This window comes from Pelophylax lessonae (genome assembly GCF_965119305.1).
Source record: "Pelophylax lessonae genome assembly, chromosome: 1".
NCBI classification, from domain to species: Eukaryota; Metazoa; Chordata; class Amphibia; order Anura; family Ranidae; genus Pelophylax; species Pelophylax lessonae.
In genome coordinates, this window is record NC_138768.1 from 270,650,233 (window position 1) to 270,672,026 (window position 21,794).

A 21,794-nucleotide genomic window follows, 5' to 3' on the forward strand; every position below is an offset into this window, starting at 1 on the left:
TTTTGCACTCTCCAGTTTTAGTAAATCAATCATTGTGTCTGGATTTATGTCTGTCTGGGCCCCAGTTGGGAAGATTCAGTGTCACTTTCTTTCTTGGCGACCAATAGAAGGCGAAATCTAAAATTTTTACATTTGTACCTGGAATGAGGCACCTGCAAAGTTAACATTTACCCTTGATTTGGGCAGATTTTACCCCCACTTCTGTCCTTGGGGTAGAAAATCCTTTCCAATAGGGACACAGTGATAAACACTCTACAGATTCTAACCCTTCTTTGGTCTGTCCAAGACTAGAAAAGAAATCATGGCTGGTGTTTCATTTTACCCTTCTAGTAAACTGAAAGCAAGGAACCAGTTGGCCAGTTCAGCTCCTTGGGTGTACTATTTACATCCAAAGTGTGAACCTTTGATCACAAGATGATGGCTGCAGTAGCGGGCATCAGCCTGTGTGGGCTTTGTAGACCCAGGAACCTGCTTCAGAGTGAAAGTGATGCGGCAGCTGACCACTTTCACACTGACGGCTTCGTGGTGCCCCCTGTCACTGGCAGTCCAGCGCTTACCGACACCCGGTAACACATCTGCTGGCAGGGGGAGAGGGACTGCAGTGAGACCGAGGCAAATCCATGCCTTGATCTCACATGCAAACAATGAAACCGCCTTGATCTCACATGCAAACAATGAAACCGCCTTGATCTCACATGCAAACAATGAACCCGCGAGTGATGTCACTTCTGTTTTTCATATGCACACTCTCCTTGCCAGTATAGCCAGGGGACCCCTCTAACCAAGCCAATATGTGCTTGGTTAGGGATCTGCTTAATGTATCCCTCATCAGTACCAAAAGGCACCCAATGGTATTGGAGTGGATTATGGTTTCAGACATCAGGTAGGACACCTGATCTCTACGGGATGTTTAAAATCATTATTTTACCAAGCTCCTTTCTGCTTAATGTTATTGCATTAGCGTGCAGGTGTATAAGGAGTTTTGGGTATATAGAGCATTTTCACAACTGACATGCCAACATTCGGATGTAACGGAAGTCATAGGTTTGGTGTACTTCTGGTACATAGCTGTCAAGCTTTCTGAGCCCAGTGAAAAACCCTTCCCTTAATCTATTTCTCTTAAGTTGGCTTCCCTTTACCCATCACTATGAAATCAGAAATAAATGAATAAATTAAAGGGGACCTGCAAGGTTTGTCTGTCAGGGGGAGCCTCTTATTAAATCATTCTCCTGAACACAGTAGTGTTTAAGCCAGATCCCCTTTGTTCAAGGTAGTGTCCTTGTTGAATAGTCTTGGATTAGTCCTTTTTAGTGGTCCTACAAAGTGGTACAGGCATGATAGGCCACAATTGCTAGATGGTTGAGAGAGTCAACCTTGCTAACCTACTCAATTCACAGGTTTTTCTGATTCAATCTTTAAGAACCTACTCCACATAGATCCTGCATTCGAAGCAGAGAAGGCAGGGACATTGGTGGAGCAAACCTGCTGATCAGCCTCTTGATCCAGCCTAAGATATCTTCATCAGTCATAATGTAGTGGTTGTAAATCGTGCTGCAAAACCTGGCATGCCACAGGAATATCTTGCAGGCGGTGGTCCCACCCTAAGGTAGGCCTGTGGTTACTTGATGATCCTCTCAGGTGTTGCCATCCTGGAAGGCGAGAGGAGAAAACCAACGTTTAGACTTACCGGTAAGGGTGTTTCTACGAACCTTCCAGGGCGGTAGGCCTATTTCCTGCTCTGTTAAGGGGGGGGGTGTAAACAATAGGTGGTGAGTACCTAAAATAATTTATACCCCCTGTGGATCGGTACTTTTTTACAACTGAGGGACAAGGGGGAAGGATGGGGCCTTTTAAGCAACTGTGAACTGATAGTGTTTCCTGTAGGGTGGAGCCTCTCATTTCTTGGGTGTTGCCGTCCTGGAAGGTTTGTAGAAACACCATTACTGGTAAGGCCCCTTTCACACAGGCTTTCCGATCAGGTCCGCCTGTCAGTTTTTTTCAGGCGGACCTGATCGGAAACTATTTTCCATCCATCTGGAGGATCGGATGAAAATGGACAGGTGGTCCGTTTTCATCCGATCTCCCCATAGAGGAGAGCGGGGATCTGATAGGTCTTTCTCTGCAAAGTAAGCGGAGACTGATCCGTCATCCGCCTGCTCAGTGGGGATTGGCGGCTCAATCCCTGCTGAGCAAAACGGAGTCCGCCGGGCGGAAAGCCCGTGTGAAAGGACCCTTAAGGCCCGTACACACGAGTCGAAATTCGGCCGGGAATTTTCGTCCGACGACCGATCTGCCGATTTTCGGCTTGTTAGTATGGTGCTCTCGACAACCGACTCCGACTTTTCGGCTGAAAAAATGCTGGTGTACAGTTTATAAAATTTTTGTCCACCGTCAAAACGCGTCCGATTTTCATGCAGTCAGTACAGATTTCGACAGGGAAAAATCTTATGAGCAAGACTGGGCATGCTCAGAGATGAAAGAACACAAAAAGCAATCCAACACATGACATCACTTCTGAAGTATAATTCTGTCGGACAACAAAATTTGCGTGCAGTCTAGAGCACATTCCAACCAACAGACACCACTCTGGACAAAAGACGAACGACCGGTCGGCGGAAATACGTTGCGTGTGTACGAGGCTTTAAGCCCCGTACACACGTACCGATTGTCGGCCGTAAATATTCGGCCGGCGGCCGATTGTAGGCTTGTTAGTATGATGCTTCCGACAGTGCATTTTCGGCCGAACAGAATCGGGTGTGCAGGCATTAAAATTTTTGTTGGCTGTCACCAGAACGGCCGATTGTTCCCAGTCAGTATAGATTTCGGCCGACAGACAGCAGATTAGCAAGACTGGGCATGCTCAGAAAAGAAAAAAGACAAGGAAAGTCCATCACATGACATCACTTCTGCAGTCGGCTGTTGGCCGACAAAATTCGTGTGCAGTCTTTTGCAGTTTTCAACAGACACGACAGCCTGGACAAAAGACGGCCGATCGTTCGGCCGACGATCAGTACGTGTGTATGGGGCTTTAGTCTAACTGTTGTTTTTTCTTTACATGTGTGCGACAAAGGGAAAAAAAAATGCTCTGGAGCCAAACTGGTTAGTGCGGAAATGGTTAAAATCAGATGTATGTTTTGCAGCATATCTCCCATGGGTGTGTAGGTAGCTTTGCAGCATATCATTCATAAGTGGAGTGTGGGTTGTTTTGCCGCATATCTCCCATGGGTATGTAGGTGTGTATATAAATACAATTAGTTCTGAAATGCGAGTGGATCTCTGCTCTACTAGTAAACAATAGCTAAACTGTGCTTTTTAACGGTCCAGTAAGGCTCCATGCACACAGGGCGTCATAAAAACGTGCTCCAAAGCTGTTTACATAACGCCGGGAAACAGCAGCTGTAAAAACGTGCTTTCAGTAGCTTTTTCTACTAGCGTTATTGCACGTTTGGCCACAGTAGCTGTTAGCAGCGTTTTTTTCTGCCTCCATTCAAAATCAATGGTTCCCTATGGGAGCCTATTGATTTGAATGGAAGTCACACCGCAGGTCGGATCAGGGTGATCCGACTTGCGGTGCGACCTGCACTGTGAGAATCTTGAGGGGGAACTCCACGCCAAAATGGGGAAAAAAACGGCGTGGGGTTCCCCCCCAGGTTCCAAACCAGGCCCTTCGGATCTGGTATGGAATTTGAGGGTAGCCCCGCGCCGAAAAAAACGGCGTGGGGTCCCCCCCAAAATCCATACCAGACCCTTATCCGAGCATGCAGTCCGGCATGCCAGGAAAGGGGAGGGGACGAGCGAGCGGCCCCACCCCCCCTGGATCATACCAGGCCACACGCCCTCAACATGGGGGGGTGTGGGTGCTTTGGGGCAGGGGGGGCTCTGCACCCCGCACCTCAAAGCACCTTGCCCCCATGTTGATGAGGACAAGGGCCTCATCCCCACAACCCTGGCCGGTGGTTGTGGGGGTCTGCGGGCAGGGGGCTCATCGGAATCTGGAAGCCCCCTTTAACAAGGGGGCCCCGATCCCGGACCCCCTCCCTATGTGAATGGGTATGGGGTACACTGTACCCCTACTCATTCACCCCATAAAATGCAGTGTATGGAAATAACGACAGGAGACGTTTTGGAAAATTTATTAAAAATCTTCATCCGGCTCTTGTCCTCTCCGGGGGTCTTCTCCTCTCCGAGGGTCTTCTGCTCTTTTGCTGTCCGCCCTTCTTGTCTTCTCCTCTCCGGGGTCTTCTGCTGTCTTCTGCTCTTTTGCTGTCCGCCCTTCTTGTCTTCTCCTCTCCGGGGGTCTTCTGCTGTCTTCTCCTCTCCGGGGGTCTTCTGCTGTCCGCCCTTCTGCTGTCCAATCTTCTTGTCTTCTCCTCTCCGGTCTTCTGCTCTTTTGCTGTCGGCTGTCGGTTGTCCTTCTTCCTCCGGTCCTCCTCCTCCGACGTCTTCAGCGATAATGCCGGCCTCTGGTCTCTGCAGCTTATTATATAGCCATTAGGGGCGTGGTCGCCAGATGACGTCATCGGGAGACCACGCCCCCTTGTGTCACAGATGACGTCATCTGTGACACAAGGGGGCGTGGTCTCCCGATGACGTCATCTGGCGACCACGCCCCTAATGGCTATATAATAAGCTGCAGAGACCAGAGGCCGGCATTATCGCTGAAGACGTCGGAGGAGGAGGACCGGAGGAAGAAGGACAACCGACAGCCGACAGCAAAAGAGCAGAAGACCGGAGAGGAGAAGACAAGAAGATTGGACAGCAGAAGGGCGGACAGCAGAAGACCCCCGGAGAGGAGAAGACAGCAGAAGACCCCCGGAGAGGAGAAGACAAGAAGGGCGGACAGCAAAAGAGCAGAAGACAGCAGAAGACCCCGGAGAGGAGAAGACAAGAAGGGCGGACAGCAAAAGAGCAGAAGACCCTCGGAGAGGAGAAGACCCCCGGAGAGGACAAGAGCCGGATGAAGATTTTTAATAAATTTTCCAAAACGTCTCCTGTCGTTATTTCCATACACTGCATTTTATGGGGTGAATGAGTAGGGGTACAGTGTACCCCATACCCATTCACATAGGGAGGGGGTCCGGGATCGGGGCCCCCTTGTTAAAGGGGGCTTCCAGATTCCGATGAGCCCCCTGCCCGCAGACCCCCACAACCACCGGCCAGGGTTGTGGGGATGAGGCCCTTGTCCTCATCAACATGGGGGCAAGGTGCTTTGAGGTGCGGGGTGCAGAGCCCCCCCTGCCCCAAAGCACCCACACCCCCCCATGTTGAGGGCGTGTGGCCTGGTATGATCCAGGGGGGGTGGGGCCGCTCGCTCGTCCCCTCCCCTTTCCTGGCATGCCGGACTGCATGCTCGGATAAGGGTCTGGTATGGATTTTGGGGGGGACCCCACGCCGTTTTTTTCGGCGCGGGGCTACCCTCAAATTCCATACCAGATCCGAAGGGCCTGGTTTGGAACCTGGGGGGGAACCCCACGCCGTTTTTTTCCCCATTTTGGCGTGGAGTTCCCCCTCAAGATTCTCACAGTGCAGGTCGCACCGCAAGTCGGATCACCCCGATCCGACCTGCGGTGTGACTTCCATTCAAATCAATAGGCTCCCATAGGGAACCATTGATTTTGAATGGAAGAAAAAAAACGTATAACGTGGCTTAACGCACGTTAAGCAACGTTATGGAGCCTTTAGCAGCGTCAGACGTTTTTTGCAGCTTGACGCTGGAGCTCCTGAACCCACAGTTCCTGGGTTTTTTTTGGAGCTGTAAAACGCCTATGCCACTTGGAGCTCCTAAAAGCTCTATGTGTGCATGAGGCCATAGAATAACATGGATGGGCGTTCTGCAGCTGCAAAAAAAAACGTCTGACGCTGCTAACAGCAGCTGTAAAAACGTCCAGTGTGCATGAGGCCTAAATCTAAAATGCAGCTTGCCTTTTGTGTAATAAATGCAGATCACAATGGCGAAACTATAAGCAAACCAAGCTTCAAACAGAGCGAAGATCATATTCACTAAATTATACACCACACTTTTTATTTTATTTTTTTAAGCTTATCCAATTAATCGAAACAATTAAGCCAGTGAATCGATTATGAAGAAGAGAAATATACAAAACTGTAAACGCAACACTTTTGTTTTTGCCCCCATTTTTCATGAGCTGGACTCAAAGATCTAAAACTTTTTTTCTATGTACACAAAAGGCCTATTTCTCTCAAATATTCACAAATCTGTCTAAATCTGTGTTAGTGAGCACTTCTCCTTTGCTGAGATAATCCATCCACCTCACAGGTACGGCATATCAAGATGCTGATTAGACAGAATGATTTTCACAGGTGTGCCTTAGGCTGGCCACAATAAAAGGCCACCCTAATGCCCCGTACACAACTTCACACCAATCGGACGACAAAACTCGCTTTCGACCTGATCGCACGATAATCTGATCGTTAGTACACAGCTTTCCACAGCCGATCACGACAGTTGGTCCAACAAAATCCGAAGGGACAAACAGGAAAACTTCTGTCGCACGACAGCCTCGCGAACGCCAATCGTTTCATCAGTACACTATGCGTCCACTAAAAATTGATCGACAAAGACCGCGCATGCTCAGAAACACTAAAATAGCCCCAAAAAAAGCCTGGCTGCCATTGTTTTTGTTTTGCACCATCTAATACGTAGCGAAGCAACCAGGAAGCTTTTCCAGAATCGTACGACAAAAATCATACAGTTTGTACGCATTGTTGAATTCGATGTTAGTATCATGAATCAAAATGCGTACGATAAGTCGTCCGATTATCTGAACGTGTGTACGGGGCATTAGGCTGGCCATACATTATACAATTTTCTTTAAATTCACCTTAACTGTGTAGTACAAAGGCCTGTAGTAGGTGCTTTGGAGTATGGGGGGCGCTGCACCCCCCCTTCCCCCCCCCCCCCCAACCCAAAGCACCTTATTCCCATGTTGATGAGGGCAAGGGCCTCTTCCCGACAACCCTGGGCAGTGGTTGTGGAGGTCTGCGGGCAGGGGGCTTATTGGAATCTGGACACCCCCTGCATCAAGGGGAGGGGCCCCCCAGATCCCGGACCCCCCGCCCAAAAAAAGGCAGTGTAGTGTAAATAATGACAAGAGACTGTTTTGAGAAGTCCTTTATTAAAAATCTCCCCCCGGTCTTCTCCCGTGATTATGCTGGCTCCGCTCTTTGCAGCTTCTTATATAGAGAGGAGACTCATCAGTTGACAACACAAGGGGGCGGCGTCACCGGGTGGTCATGCCCCTCCATGGCTATATAAGAAGCTGCAAAGAGCGGAGCCTGCGTAATCACGGGAGACATCGTCGGAGGGAGAAGACCAGAGGAAGATTTTTAATAAAGGACTTCTCAAAACTATCTCTTGTGATTATTTACACTACACTGCCTTTTTTGAGGTGAATGGGTAGGGGTACAATGTACCCCATACTTATTAACATGGGGGAGGGTCTGTGATTTGGGGGGCCCCCTTGTTACAGGGGGCGTCCAGATTCCGATAAGCCCCCAACCCACAGACCCCCCCCCCCCCCACAATCACCGCCCAGGGTTGTCGGGGAAGAGGCCCTTGTCCTCATCAACATGGGGACATGGTGCTTTGGAGTGGGGGGGTGAAGAGCGCCCCCCCCTTCTCCGAAGCACCCTCCCCCCCCCATGTTGAGGGCGTGTGGCCTTGTATGGTCCAGGGGGGTCAGGCCGCTTGCTCGTCCCCTCCCCTCCCTTTTTCTGACCTGCAGGGCTGCATGCTCGGATAAGGGTCTGGTATGGATTTGGGGGGGCTCATGCCGGTTTTATTTCCATTTTGGCGTGAAGTTCCCCCTCCAAGATCCTCAGCGCAATCAACCTGATCCGACTTGGATGCAAATCAATCGACTCTGTGACGATACTAACCGTCAATATGTGTGACGGATCCCCCTGTCCCTGGATTGTAAACCCCTTCGTGTCATTTTCCTATGAGTTTGGGAAATTGCCCTTTTATTGCATTTTATTTTACCTTTATTCATCCTCTGAACTACTGAAGATGGCATGACTCATGGCATTGAGTTAATGTAATGTTACAGCCAATCCCCCCCCCCCCTCCTGTTTCTGTGTCTAATTGTGTGGACTCATGACACAGACAATGGTCTGGGCTGGAGACATCTCTCCGCAGGGGGTGTGCATTAAGTTATCTGTAGCCTGTTTCAATGTACAAATGTTCAGTTCTCATTGGTTGGTCCTTGTCCCCTTCCCCCCCCCTCTGCAAGGCTAAGGGGAGTGCCCCTTAGCTGTGTGTAAAACTGTATGTCTTGGAATGTAATAAACAGTTCTTGCTTGGACTCACAACATAAGAGTTTCATCTCATGTTTGTGGGAGAAGGGTATACCAGCTCTATCTCCCTTTGGCTTGGATCGCTAAATCACTAGCTATGGTAAGAGCGGTTCCTGTTCCACTCTAAAGCATCCCTCACACTAGGGGGGAAGAGAACATCTCTGGCGGCGAAACCCCTCTTTCCATGGGGGCAGCCGCTACAGACTCCCATAGGGAACTATTGATTTTCACATTAAAAAAAAAAAAACATATGACGTAGCTTAATGCTGTATAAGCAATGTTAGGCAGCCTTTAGCAGCATCAGACATTTTACAGCTGTAGCGCCGGTCCTCAGAACGCACTGGCCCTGTGGTTTTTTTTTTTTTTTTTTTTTTTTGCAGCTTGAAAACGCCTATCCCACTTGCAACTTCAAAACGTCTTTGTGTGCATGAAGCCAAAAGATAACATTGAGGGGCGTTTTTAAGCTGCAAAAAATAAATTCTGACACTAAAAAGCAGCTGCAAAAACGCCATGTGTGCATGAGGCCTAAAATGTTCAGTTTTATCACACAGCACAATGCCACAGATGTGGAAAGTTTTGAGGGAGCGTGCAATTGGCATGCTGACTGCAAGAATGTCCACCAGAGCTCTAACATAAGCCGCCTCCAAAGGCTTTTTAGAGAATTTGGCAGTACATCCAACCGGCCTCACAACCGCAGACCACATATAACCACACCAGCCCAGGACCTCCACATCCAGCATCTTCTCCTCCAAGATCGTCTGAGACCAGCCACCCGGACAGCTGCTGCAACAATTGGTTTGCATAACCAAAGAATTTCTGCACAAACTCTCAGAAACCAACTCAGGGAAGCTCATTTGTTTGCTCGTCGTCCTCATCAGAGTCTCGACCTGACTGCAGTTCTTCGTCGTAACCTACTTGAGTGGGCAAATGCTCACATTCGATGGCGTCTGGCACTTTGGAAAGGTGTTCTCTTCACGGATGAATCCTGGTGTCTAAGATCTTTGAGTTCAGCTCATGAAAAATGGGGGCAAAAACAAGTGTTGCATTTATAATTTTGTTCAGTGTGTGTAATGTGTAATATATATATATATATTTTTTTTATATTCGGCTTTGGGCATCCTTTGTAGGTATAAATACCACTAGCCATTGATATGATGTGATCTGGAGACAGAAAAGGTGCTGCTGAGACTCCTTGTACTATAGTGGAGTCGGAAATTATGCTGCTGGGACTTGTGCTATGGAGATGGGAGAGATGCTGCTGGGACTTGTTGTACTATGGAGATGGGAGAGATTCTGCTGGGACTTGCTATGGAGATGGGAGAGATTCTGCTGGGACTTGTTGTGCTATGGAGATGGGAGAGATTCTGCTGGGACTTGCTATGGAGATGGGAGAGATTCTGCTGGAACTTGCTATGGAGATGGGAGAGATTCAGCTGGGACTTGCTATGGAGATGGGAGAGATTCTGCTGGGACTTGTTGTGCTATGGAGATGGGAGAGATTCTGCTGGGACTTGCTATGGAGATGGGAGAGATTCTGCTGGGACTTGCTATGGAGATGGGAGAGATTCAGCTGGGACTTGTTGTGCTATGGAGATGGGAGAGATTCTGCTGGGACTTGTTGTGCTATGGAGATGGGAGAGATTCTGCTGGGACTTGTTGTGCTATGCAGATGGGAGAGATTCTGCTGGGACTTGTTGTGCTATGGAGATGGGAGAGATTCTGCTGGGACTTGTTGTGCTATGGAGATGGGAGAGATTCTGCTGGGACTTGTTGTGCTATGGAGATGGGAGAGATTCTGCTGGGACTTGTTGTGCTATGGAGATGGGAGAGATTCTGCTGGGACTTGCTATGGAGATGGGAGAGGTTCTGCTGGGACTTGTTGTGCTATGGAGATGGGAGAGATGCTGCTGGCACTTGTAGTGCTGTGGGGATGGGAGAGATGCTGCTGGTCAGGTCTATAGACATGAGATGTGGGGAGGGGGTTCATGCTGGCAACATGTTGGGAATTTTAATTATGTAGAGAGCAGAGTGGCATAAATAGGACATGCCTGAACTTGTAGCCGAGCAGTGGAAGGCGCTGGAGACCAGTGCAACATGCTTGGCGTTGTAATACTGCATTGACTAGAGAGATCTCAGTGATTCAGCGTGTAGGGCATATTGGCATTAATAGTTCTTTCAGATCTATAAAACCAAAGGAGAGGGGAGACTGAATGCACCTGGCAAAGCAGGGATCACTAGTCATCCCGCAACATCTATCACACACAAAACATGACATCCTCCTCCTGAACATGCCTGGCTGTCATGACTTTAGTCCATTCTGAGTCAACGTACAGTAACAAGTATTTATTCCAGTTCAGACTTCACTCACTGCATGCTTGTTCAAGGTCAGTCACTCAAAGTAATGAGGTCTAAGGTTCAGCATGATAGCCAGGCAGGTAGTATTTTCAGGCAAAGGTCAAATTGCACCCCAAGGAGAGTGACATCATATCTTCACCAGTGGTGAATATCACAATTGGTTTGATCCCTGGATTCTCAACTATGTGTTCATTTTCACTGTTAATGATTTTGTCTGAAGTTACAAACCCATTTTTCTCCCCTCAGGAGAACATTTAAGTGAAGAATTTACCAAAGTGAATCCACTTCGAAAGGTGCCGTCCATAAAAGATGGAGACTTCACAATGGCGGAAAGGTGAAATCAGTTTTGCTGCAATTCTTAATGAGGCTGTGGTGTTCAAAATTCCTTCTAGGGCTTATTCATGTGTGCTGCTTCCCCTCTGAAGAGTGATCCATGGTGGATCACTTTTCAGAGGCGTTTGACAGGAACTGATATGTGGCCTCCTCACCACCTGATTTAACCCTGTAAATGCTGCAATTGTGCACACAGTTGTGGCACAGCCCCGTGGACTTGTGTGGGTCACGGCCATTGGCATGTCTACAGCCCTGAGCAGCTACATGCCTATACAGGTGGGTGGTAAAACTGCAACTTGACTATCTGATTTTGCTGCCCCTTGGCTCCACATGTGAATGAAACCTTAAAGCAGGGATCCTCAAACTACGGCTCTCCAGCTGTTGCCTAAAAAGCATTACACCCTTGATCAGTGTATCATGGGTGCAATGTCAGGCTCCTGCAGACAAGTCCTATAACTTTTTTTTTTTTTTTTTTTTTCCCCGGAACAATGTGGAAGTTGTTGAGAAAATAAGTTCAAGGAAGGAAGCAATAACGCCAATCTCGCACAAATGGTACACATGGCATAAACCCCCAAATGCCGGGCGTGACATCGACCGGTTCAATAAAAACGGGCTGCCATTCGGGCCCTTCTTTTGTCGGATGAGCATACTGGAAATCCAGCAGCTGACTGGCTCCCAATCAGAGCTCTCAGCCAATGGCTGAGAACGCTGACTGAAATGTTCTGTCCCCCTGTCAGAACACAACAGCTCAGTGAGCGGGATTGCTGTACTAGTGGGTTGAATAAATGACCAAAAAAAAAAAAAACCAAACAAAAGGGGCTTCGACTGGAGCTAACAAGTTTTTGTTTGTTTTGTTTTTTTTTTTTTTTTGGTCTTTTATTCAACCCACTAGGTTGAGCAGGAAAAAAAAACTCAGTGTGTACCCGCCTTAACACAGTCACCATTAGTAGCATGACCATAAGAAGAGGACATTTCAACAATAGAAGAAACATCCGTGTATCCATCCTCCCTGTCCCTGTAAAATGGGATAGTAGACAGGATTTCTTATATTCTAAAACTTATACTAAAATGATGACACTACACCTTTAGAGCTGGTTCACACTACCACTACCAGAAAGTCGCCCCGTGACTTGAAGAGACTTGTTTAGAGACTTGTTTAGAGACTTGTTTAGAGACTTGTTTAGAGACTTGTTTAGAGACTTGTTTAGAGACTTGTTTAGAGACTTGTTTAGAGACTTGTTTAGAGACTTGTTTAGAGACTTGTTTAGAGACTTGTTTAGAGACTTGTGCACTACTTTGAAGAGACAGGCGACTTTGTCTGTGGGGAATGCCTGGCTAATCTCTTTCTTCTTCCTGGAAAGTCTGATAACAAGTCTCTTCAATTAAGATAAGGAGGCGACTCCCATTGAAGTATATGGGACAGTCGGATCACAGGTCGCCTCAAAGTAGTACAGGACCCTTTTCTGAAGTCGGAGCGACTTCAGTAGTGCCAATTAAGACGGCACTGATTGATTAACATTGCTTTTGTTATGTCAAGCTACCTGGGGCAACACAAGTTGCCTCACAAGTCGCGCTAGTGTGAATGGGCTCTTACTGTTGGATTTAAAAAGGCCGCAGCCGTTTATTATTTGTTTTAAAACACTCGTAACTTGAAAACCTCAATTCAAAGCAGTCAAAATTAACCCGGCCACTACGGCCCAGGTTAAAACAAATAAATAATACATAAATCAATTAGGCTCCGTTCACATCTAGGCGTTTTGGGGAGTTTTTCTGCTCTAGGATCAGCTCTCAAAACGCCCAACAAGACAAATCCTATTCATTTCAATGGCCCCTGTTCACATCTGAGCGTTTTGACGCTGTTTACAAAACGCCCAACGCTCAAAAAAGTACATGAGCTTCTTTTTGGGCAGATTACAGGCGTTTTCCATTGGTATCTATTCAATCAAAAAACGCCTGCACAAAAAACGCCTGTAAATCGCGGTAAAATCACGGTAAAAAACGCGCGAAAACGCTACGCTCAGGTGTGAATGTAGCCTTATCCAAACTTAAATCAAAACCTATCATTAAACAAAACCAATAGAATATCGTCCCCCTTTGCTTATTATGCAAAGGTGACCCTACAAATAATATACTGAAACAGTCAAAATAACCCGGCCACTACGGCCCAGGTTAAACAATTAAACAAAACCAATAGAATATCGTCCCCCTTTGCATGATGCAAAGGTGACCCTACAAATAATATACTGGCCGCGACAAACAAAAAGGGAGGGGGGGAGGGGAACAGCACGGTTTTTCTTGACTTCTGTGAGGTGTGCCTTGAGGTTCCTTTAGGGGTGCCTTGGCAAAATGCCTAAAAATTGCCCCAAAATTGTATATGAGCCAGCGTGTGGATGAAGTTTACCTGTTTAGTTACACCAAGTCACAGGTTTGCATCATCATTTGATAAGGAGGATGTCAGTCGCCTGCATGGCATCCTTGTTTGACCCTCCCCTGCCCCTCTCCATCAGCGATGGCGTCACATTAGCTGAGTGATGGAGAAAAACTGAGGGAGAAGGGAAACATTGGAATACTAGTCAGTACCAGTTTGCAAAAGTATATTTGCTTTGGAAGAAGTAATCCCCTCTAATGTTGAGTGTCCTACTTGGACTTGTGGATGTTGCTGCATTATGTAAAACTATTAGAAAAGCTTTTACATTTTAGAATGGGGCGCCTCTAGACTGTCCATAAATTTTAAAGGGTGCCTCGAGATTGTCCCAAGTTTTTAAAGGGTGCCTTGACTGAAAAAAGGTTGAGAAACACTGTTTTAAATCAAAGCATATTCAGGTGTTAGAATGGCCCAGTCAAAGTCCAGACCTAAATCCAATTGAGAATCTCTAGCATGACTTGAAAATTGCTGTTCAGATGCTCTCCATCCAATCTGACAGAGCTTGAGCTATTTTGCAAAGAATGGGCAAACATTTCACTTTCGTTTCAGACATACCCAAAAAAAACTTGCAGCTGTAATTGCAGGGAAAGGTGGTTCTACAAAGTATTGACTCGGGGGGGCTGAATACAAATTCACGCCACACTTTTCAGATATTTGTAAAAAAAATTGAAAACCATTTTCCTTCCTTTTTAATGCCAGAACTTGGTCTGCATTGTGTGTATTACATACATACATTACATTACATACATTAGTTTCTCATGAGCCCCCAGCTGTAGGCTCTCCTCTCACCCTCCCACCCTGTGACTTCTGATGTTCATGCTCTAGGTGCCTCAAAAAATGCCCCCATAATCTGTCTTGTGGCAGCACTAAAGCAGTGGAGAAAGCCTCGGAAGAGCAACTGTGTATATTCTTATTTTTTATTTTTTTTGCCATGGATGTGATGTAGCTGCATCGTGGCGATCTAAAGCGAGGCTTTTTTTTTTTTTTTTTTTTTTTTTTTTGCTTTTAATTGGCCATTTACTAGTCTGCCATAAACGGCTGCTACCATCCATTAGGAGGAGGGCACATTTCAGCCAAGACTCATTAAAGGTTTGCTGTACATATTTTTTTTTAGATTAGCATAAGAAACTGACGGTTGTGTGATCTAATTCTGATTCCCGGATGTATTCCTTGGCTCTTTATGCTTTTATGTGTTAAGTAACTAACAAAGTGTAAAGAAGAATTCCAGGTATGGCATTTTTACATAGTTCCATTGGTCCAGCTTGGGACCAGTGTAATTTATCCATATACAATACCTAGCGGATTCCTCTAGAAGCTGGAAATCACTGCAGTAGACACTGCTACTTCAGTGGTTTCCATTTACTGCCCTGCTGCATTGTGAAAAACACAATTTCTCAATAAATGCAAAGAGTTCTCAGGGTAGATTAAGTTGAGAGACAGGGTAGTGACCTCACGCTCTCCACCTCATCCAATCGGAGAAGGGTTTGCTTACATTCTCTGAATTGCACTCATGTCCAGCAGACAACCTACTGTGTTCACAATGCAGCAGCGCATCCTACTCATGAGCTTATTTGTTTCTAATACCATCCTACCTTTTTGTTGTCGTTCACCAGTACTGCAATTCTTCTGTATCTGGCCAACAAGTATAAGACCCCTGATCACTGGTATCCAGCAGATCTTCAAAAACGTGCCCGTGTTGATGAATATCTTGCTTGGCAGCATACCAATACCCGTCCACACGGCTCCAAATTATTCTGGATTAAGGTGAGATTGTGTGTGTGTGTGATTGTGTGTGTGTGTGTGTGTGTGTGTGTGTGTATGTATATGTATGTGTGTGTGGGTGTATGTATGTATGTATGTGTGTGTATATATATATATATATATATATATATTAATGTGTGTATGTATGTGTGTGTGTATGTGTGTGTGTGTGTGTATATATATATATATATATATATAGATAGATAGATAGATAGATAGATTATTATTCCCTTCTGTGTGTTTTATAATTTTAATGACTTTTTTACTTCTTTAATTTAAAAATGTTTCAATTTTTATGAAGCTATCAGATTAGTTTTAGAGAATTTTTTAATTACATTGGGATTCTGTAGTATTGCTGGTGTGGGCCGGCAGTGAAACTGATCTGGCAGCGAGCTGCTGCATGTGTAGTAAGTAAGTTATTACTACTGGAACTATTATGGTGCCAACTTTCACCATCAAAGACCATCACTGCACATAGGCAGTTGTGTTGCCAGCAAAATTACAACCCTACTCTGCAAGTGCAGTAGTGTTTTTGATTAAAAATGCTCAGTATTGTCTTTGTCAGGAGCTGCATCAATGCACCCAATACCGCTGCACCAGTGGACATTTCTACACCAGCATGCACTTCTGCAATCTTCTTCGCTGCACTGACTTGTGCTTCTGAATCTGCCACTACTGTGTAGATGGACCCAGGGACGGTGCAAGGATTTTAGCCTACACAGGCGACAGTGCGTTTTTTTTTTTTTTTTCTTTTTCTACCCTGCATCGGTGCTGCTAGCCCCCCCCCCCCCCTCCCCCTGTCCTCCAGCCATCCCACGATGGTACTGCTGTATCCTGCCCTCCCCCCAGCATCCTGCTGGTACACCCCCCTCAAATCCCCAAGTGACTTGGGATTCAGATTTTACTGCCCCCCTTCTGGCACCCTAGGGTGGCTGGAGCCAGCCTTGCCAGCCAGTATGGTGTGGAGTTGGGGGTCCCTGTCCCCAGGGGAAGTGGTTTATGGGATGGTGTATGGTGGAAATTGGGTTGTCTTACTCACTGTGACCGAGGTGCAGGGTCTGGTTGATGGGAGTGCGGGTACTGGATCCCGTCAATTGTGGTCTGGCCTGTGCCACAGGTATCCACCTGGATGTTGTAGTCAGTGAGGAAGCACTTGTCCATGGTCATCTGGGCTCCCTCCTGCAGCAGCAAGACAAATGGGGCAATCAGCATGGGAGGCCGCATCCTCTGCTCCATGGGCTCTCAGAGGGAGATCTGTATATGATGGGGGTTGTCCTCCAGAGAGCCAACTTTCATAGGGCTGCACCAATGGGCCAGAAGTTTGTTTGTCCAGGAAAGTGTGCACCAGAATGCTCTTCACAAAGGAGGGGTGGGGGGGGGGGGGCTGAACTGAGTGGTGCTCTATGGGGCAGGAGAGAGGAGCCAGTGGAGAACACGGGTTGGGGATGTGAGACTGAATAGCAGTACGGAAGGGCAGGAAGGTACCTGCTACTCCTCCTCACCCCCCAAACCCTCCAGCAACACGGACACTGGTACCGCTATGTGCGGATTCTAATGTGTAATGCCAGTCAATTTTGTCTTTTTATAGTGTTCTGGAGGCAGTTTTATCAAGCTTGGAAAACAGGTTTGCTTGTAGGTCTACTTTGTGTGCCTATAAGATGTCTAACAGATTGAGTACAAGAAAGATGAGTGTGATTTATTCATCTGTAACAGTGCAAATTAGGATATATCCAAACTTTTCCAAAACCTACCTTCAGGACGTCATAGAAGAACCTACACACGAGGGGAGAAATGGATAACCAATTTGTTAAATCATATGCATTGTCTTCCTATACTTCTTTGCAGTATTCTGTTGGTTCCAATACTATGGAAGTACCTTAAATTTATTTTTAAGTAGGTGGAGTCTTAACATTTTTATAAAAAAAAAAAAACCTTCCACGAACTTCTATATATTACATACACTATATTACCAAAAGTATTGGGGCACATGAACTTTAATGGCATCCCAGTCTTAGTCCGTAGGGTTCAATATTGAGTTGGGCCACCCTTTGCAGCTATAACAGCTTCAACTCCTTTGGGAAGGCTGTCCACAAGGTTTAGGAGTGTGTCTATGGGAATGTTGACTGTTTTTCCAGAAGCACATTTGTGAGGTCAGGCACTGATGTTGGAGAAGGCCTGGCTCGCAGTCTCTGCTAGAATTCATCCCAAGGGTGTTCTGTCAGGTTGAGGTTAGGACTCTGTGCAGGCCAGTTAAGTTCCTCCACCCCAAACTCACTCATCCACACTAGATTGCCAATAGTATTAGGCCACCCCTCCAAATCATTTGGTGGAGGGGGATTATTGTGTGGGGTTATTTTTCAGTGGTTGGGCTTGGCCTCTTAGTTCCAGTGAAGGGAACTCTTAAGGCCTCAGCAATCTAAGACAGTTTGGACAATTTCATTCTCCCAACTTTGTGGGAACAGTTTGGGGCTGGCCTCTTCCTGTTCCAACATGACTGCGCACCGGTGATTTATTGTGATATCACATATTTGAAATCACTTTAAACGCCCCCCCCCCCCCCCCCAGCATTTCCAGCCATGGCCATGTTGAGTAAGGGAAGATGGCTTATGTAGTGCAGTAAAACTTTGGATTGCGAGTTAGGGTCCTTTCATATGATGAAAGTCCATTCTCTGCTCAGCGGGGAATCGATCTGCCGATCCTGGCTGAGCAGGCGGATGACAGCTCCGTCTCCACTCTGTGTGCAGAGACGGAGCTGTCAGATCCCCGCTGCTCTTTATAGGGGAATCGGATGAGAATGGACCGCCTGTCCTCATCCGATCCCATCCGATCTGCTGGACGAATGGAAAATGGGGTTTCCATCCTTCCGGATTTCAGACAGAATCGGATAGCAGCGGGTGTCAGCGGAGATATCTCCGCTGACATGCGCTAGCCCATAGGGATGCATGGAACATCTGATCAGGTCCGCCTGAAAAACTGACGATCGGATCGTTCATGTGAAAGGGGCCTAACTTGGTCTTCGAGTGTTTTAAACTGTATGGTTACACTGTTTTTGTAATTTTACGTAAATATTTTTCTAACAGGTAATGACACCCTTTCTCCTTGGCCATGAGGCTGAACCTGAGAAGTTGGAACCTGTGGTGACTGAATTTAATACCACGTTGACTACTATAGAAGAAAAGTTCCTGAGAGGCAAACCTTTCATAGCTGGTGATGAGATCTCTATAGCCGATCTAGTGGCTATTGTGGAAATCATGCAGGTAAGTGACCAGCTAGGATATTGCAACCTTCACCCTGTATTGCTTACTGTATTCATTATTGAAGTAGTACTTTTTCAGAGTGGCAGGCTTCTCTTTATTTGGCACCCTGTGGCAGTAAAAGTCATCATGCACAGAGTTCTCTAAGGGCTCATTCACATGGGTCACTTACCTGCGGACCACGTTCTCCCAGCACCGGGATACACAGGCGTTGTGGGTATCCACATGCCGATGCCCTATTAATTTCTATTGGGACACGCGACTGCATGAACACACCTGCTGTATTTTAATAGAACATGCGTGTCCTTGGAACCCACCCTGTATGCATTTGGAGACCCTTACCCACACTCAGCCACATGTCATATTAGGACCCAGCGGCTGTGTCCATGCAGCTGCGTGTCCCAATAGAAATTGGAGTGCATCCTTGTACCAGGAAAATGCTGACCTGTACGGGGCCCGCAGTAAAGCCCCTTGTGTTAATGAGCCTTCACTGTTGTATCTGAAACAGACAGGTCTATCCACAAAAATGACAAACTCCTTCAGCTGTACACATAGTGCTAGATTACCCCTGCCAAGTAGAAGAGACCAGTAGGAATTTTATTTTTTTTTTTTTCTCCCACCCCCAGGTCCAAGCTTTGAAACTCAGAGCTCATAATGATGGTGTCCCTTGCCCTTTTGGGAACCCTCTGAAAAAAGCAGGGAATATTTTCCAAAAGGAACTGATGGTCAGATTACACAAGAGTCTCGGCTGTTTCAATAGTCCTTTTGGGAGAGGGAGAAGGCTGTCATTCCTATGGGCCCAATGAAGGCCTAGTGAGGATATGGTTTTCCCTCTCCACCCAAAATGTAAAAAAGGTATTTTGTTATACGATATTCCAATTAAAAGTGAAACGGCATGCCACTGATAGTTGTTCTTGATTAAGAATCATTATATGTAACTATAACTACAAATCTTTTATTACATGAGAGGATACCCAGAACTAGGGATAGACTGATCTGGTTTTTCCAGGGCCGATACCAATATTTTGGTCACAATGTATCGGTATCGTCCGATATTCTGCACATTCAATCACACATCCAATGCAGAGTGACTAGTGCCTCCATCCAATGCAGAGTGACTAGTGCCTCCATCCAATGCAGAGTGACCAGTGCATGGGGATTAGCGCCCCGCCTGATTACACAGAGCAGGGTTCTCCTGCTTACCCGGCGTGGGCGATGTCATACGAAGTCCTGCTTTCTGGACTGGCTCCTATTATAGACGTCACCAGTGTGCTGTCTGTCATAGGTAGGACTTCGTATGACAGGGCCCGCGCTGGGTAAGCAGAAGAACCCTGCTCTATGTAATCAGGCAGCGCTCTATTCCCCAACCCCTCCAGAGGCAGCCCTACCTTAAGAAAATATCGGTCATATCGGCCAAGTTTGTGACCGATGCTTTAAAAAAAGTGAATATCGTCCGCCGATTATCGGCCAAACCTATAATCTGTCGATTCCCTACCCAGAACACTATATGGGTTAGCTAAATTGAAACCTAAATGAAGCCATCTGCCTTGAGCTACTGCTTTTTCTGATTGAAACTTCAAAGGGAGCCATCTAGTCCTGACTATAAAAAACAAAAAATGCAGTATATTGCAGCCAGCATTTTTTGAATGGCCTGTAAAATGCAGACCATGATATGGGTAACCCTGTAACTTTTATAAATTTGAGCAAATGGCAATAACCACTCTTTTTATTAAAAGTGGACCCCATAGTATTTTACTATTCAAGTGTAATAGGGTTTATTGTGTATTTGACCAGAAAACCCAGGCATTACAGTGGGTACGGAAAGTATTCAGACCCCCCTTAAATTTTTCACTCTTTGTTATATTGCAGCCATTTGCTAAAATCATTTAAGTTCATTCTTCTTCCCCATGAATGTACACATAGCACCCCATACTGACAGAAAAACACAGAATTGTTGACATTGTTGCAGATTTATTAAAAAAGAAAAACTGAAATATCACATGGTCCTAAGTATTCAGACCCTTTGCTGTGACACTCATATATTTAACTCGGGTGCTTTCCATTTCTTCTGATCATCCTTGAGATGGTTCTACACCTTCATTTGAGTCCAGCTGTGTTTGATTATACTGATTGGACTTGATTAGGAAAGCCACACACCTGTCTATATAAGACCTTCCAGATCACAATGCATGTCAGAGCAAATGAGAATCATGAGGTCAAAGGAACTGCCTGAAGAGCTCAGAGACAGAATTGTGGCAAGGCACAGATCTGGCCAAGGTTACAAAAAGATTTCTGCTGCACTTAAGGTTCCTAAGAGCACAGTGGCCTCCATAATCCTCAAATGGAAGACGTTTGGGACGACCAGAACCCTTCCTAGAGCTGGCCGTCCGGCCAAACTGAGCTATCGGGGGAGAAGAGCCTTGGTGAGAGAGGTAAAGAAGAACCCAAAGATCACTGTGGCTGAGCTCCAGAGATGCAGTCAGGAGATGGGAGAAAGTTGTAGAAAGTCAACCATCACTGCAGCCCTCCACCAGTTGGGGCTTTATGGCAGAGTGGCCCGACGGAAGCCTCTCCTCAGTGTAAGACACATGAAAGCCCGCATGGAGTTTGCTAAAAAACACCTGAAGGACTCCAAGATGGTGAGAAATAAGATTCTCTGGTCTGATGAGACCAAAATAGAACTTTTTGGCCTTAATTCTAAGCGGTATGTGTGGAGAAAACCAGGCACTGCTCATCACCTGTCCAATACAGTCCCAACAGTGAAGCATGGTGGTGGCAGCATCATGCTGTGGGGGTGTTTTTCAGCTGCAGGGACAGGATGACTGGTTGCAATCAAGGGAAAGATGAATGCGGCCAAGTACAGGGATATCCTGGACAAAAACCTTCTCCAGAGTGCTCTGGACCTCAGAATGGGCCGAAGGTTTACCTTCCAACAAGACAATGACCCTAAGCACACAGCTAAAATAACGAAGGAGTGGCTTCACAACAACTCCGTGACTGTTCTTGAATGGCCCAGCCAGAGCCCTGACTTAAACCCAATTGAGCATCTCTGGAGAGACCTAAAAATGGCTGTCCACCAACGTTTACCATCCAACCTAACAGAACTGGAGAGGATCTGCAAGGAGGAATGGCGGAGAATCCCCAAATCCAGGTGTGAAAGACTTGTTGCATCTTTCCCAAAAAGACTCCTGGCTGTATTAGACCAAAAGGGGCTTCTACTAAATACTGAGCAAAGGGTCTGAATACTTAGGACCATGTGATATTTCAGTTTTTCTTTTTTAATAAATCTGCAACAATGTCAACAATTCTGTGTTTTTCTGTCAGTATGGGGTGCTATGTGTACATTCATG

The 21,794-nt window shown here is 46.4% G+C and overlaps 1 protein-coding gene across 1 annotated transcript in view; it reads left to right on the forward strand.

Moving 5' to 3' along the window:
* GSTT4 (glutathione S-transferase theta 4) overlaps positions 1 to 21,794 on the forward strand; it is a 28,683-nt gene that overhangs the window by 3,230 nt on the left and 3,659 nt on the right. The window contains exons 2-4 of the mRNA XM_082244215.1: positions 10,918 to 11,005; positions 15,043 to 15,193; positions 18,271 to 18,447. Of these exons, the coding sequence (XP_082100341.1) occupies positions 10,918 to 11,005; positions 15,043 to 15,193; positions 18,271 to 18,447 (416 nt within the window). The remainder of the gene's footprint in view (positions 1 to 10,917; positions 11,006 to 15,042; positions 15,194 to 18,270; positions 18,448 to 21,794) is intronic.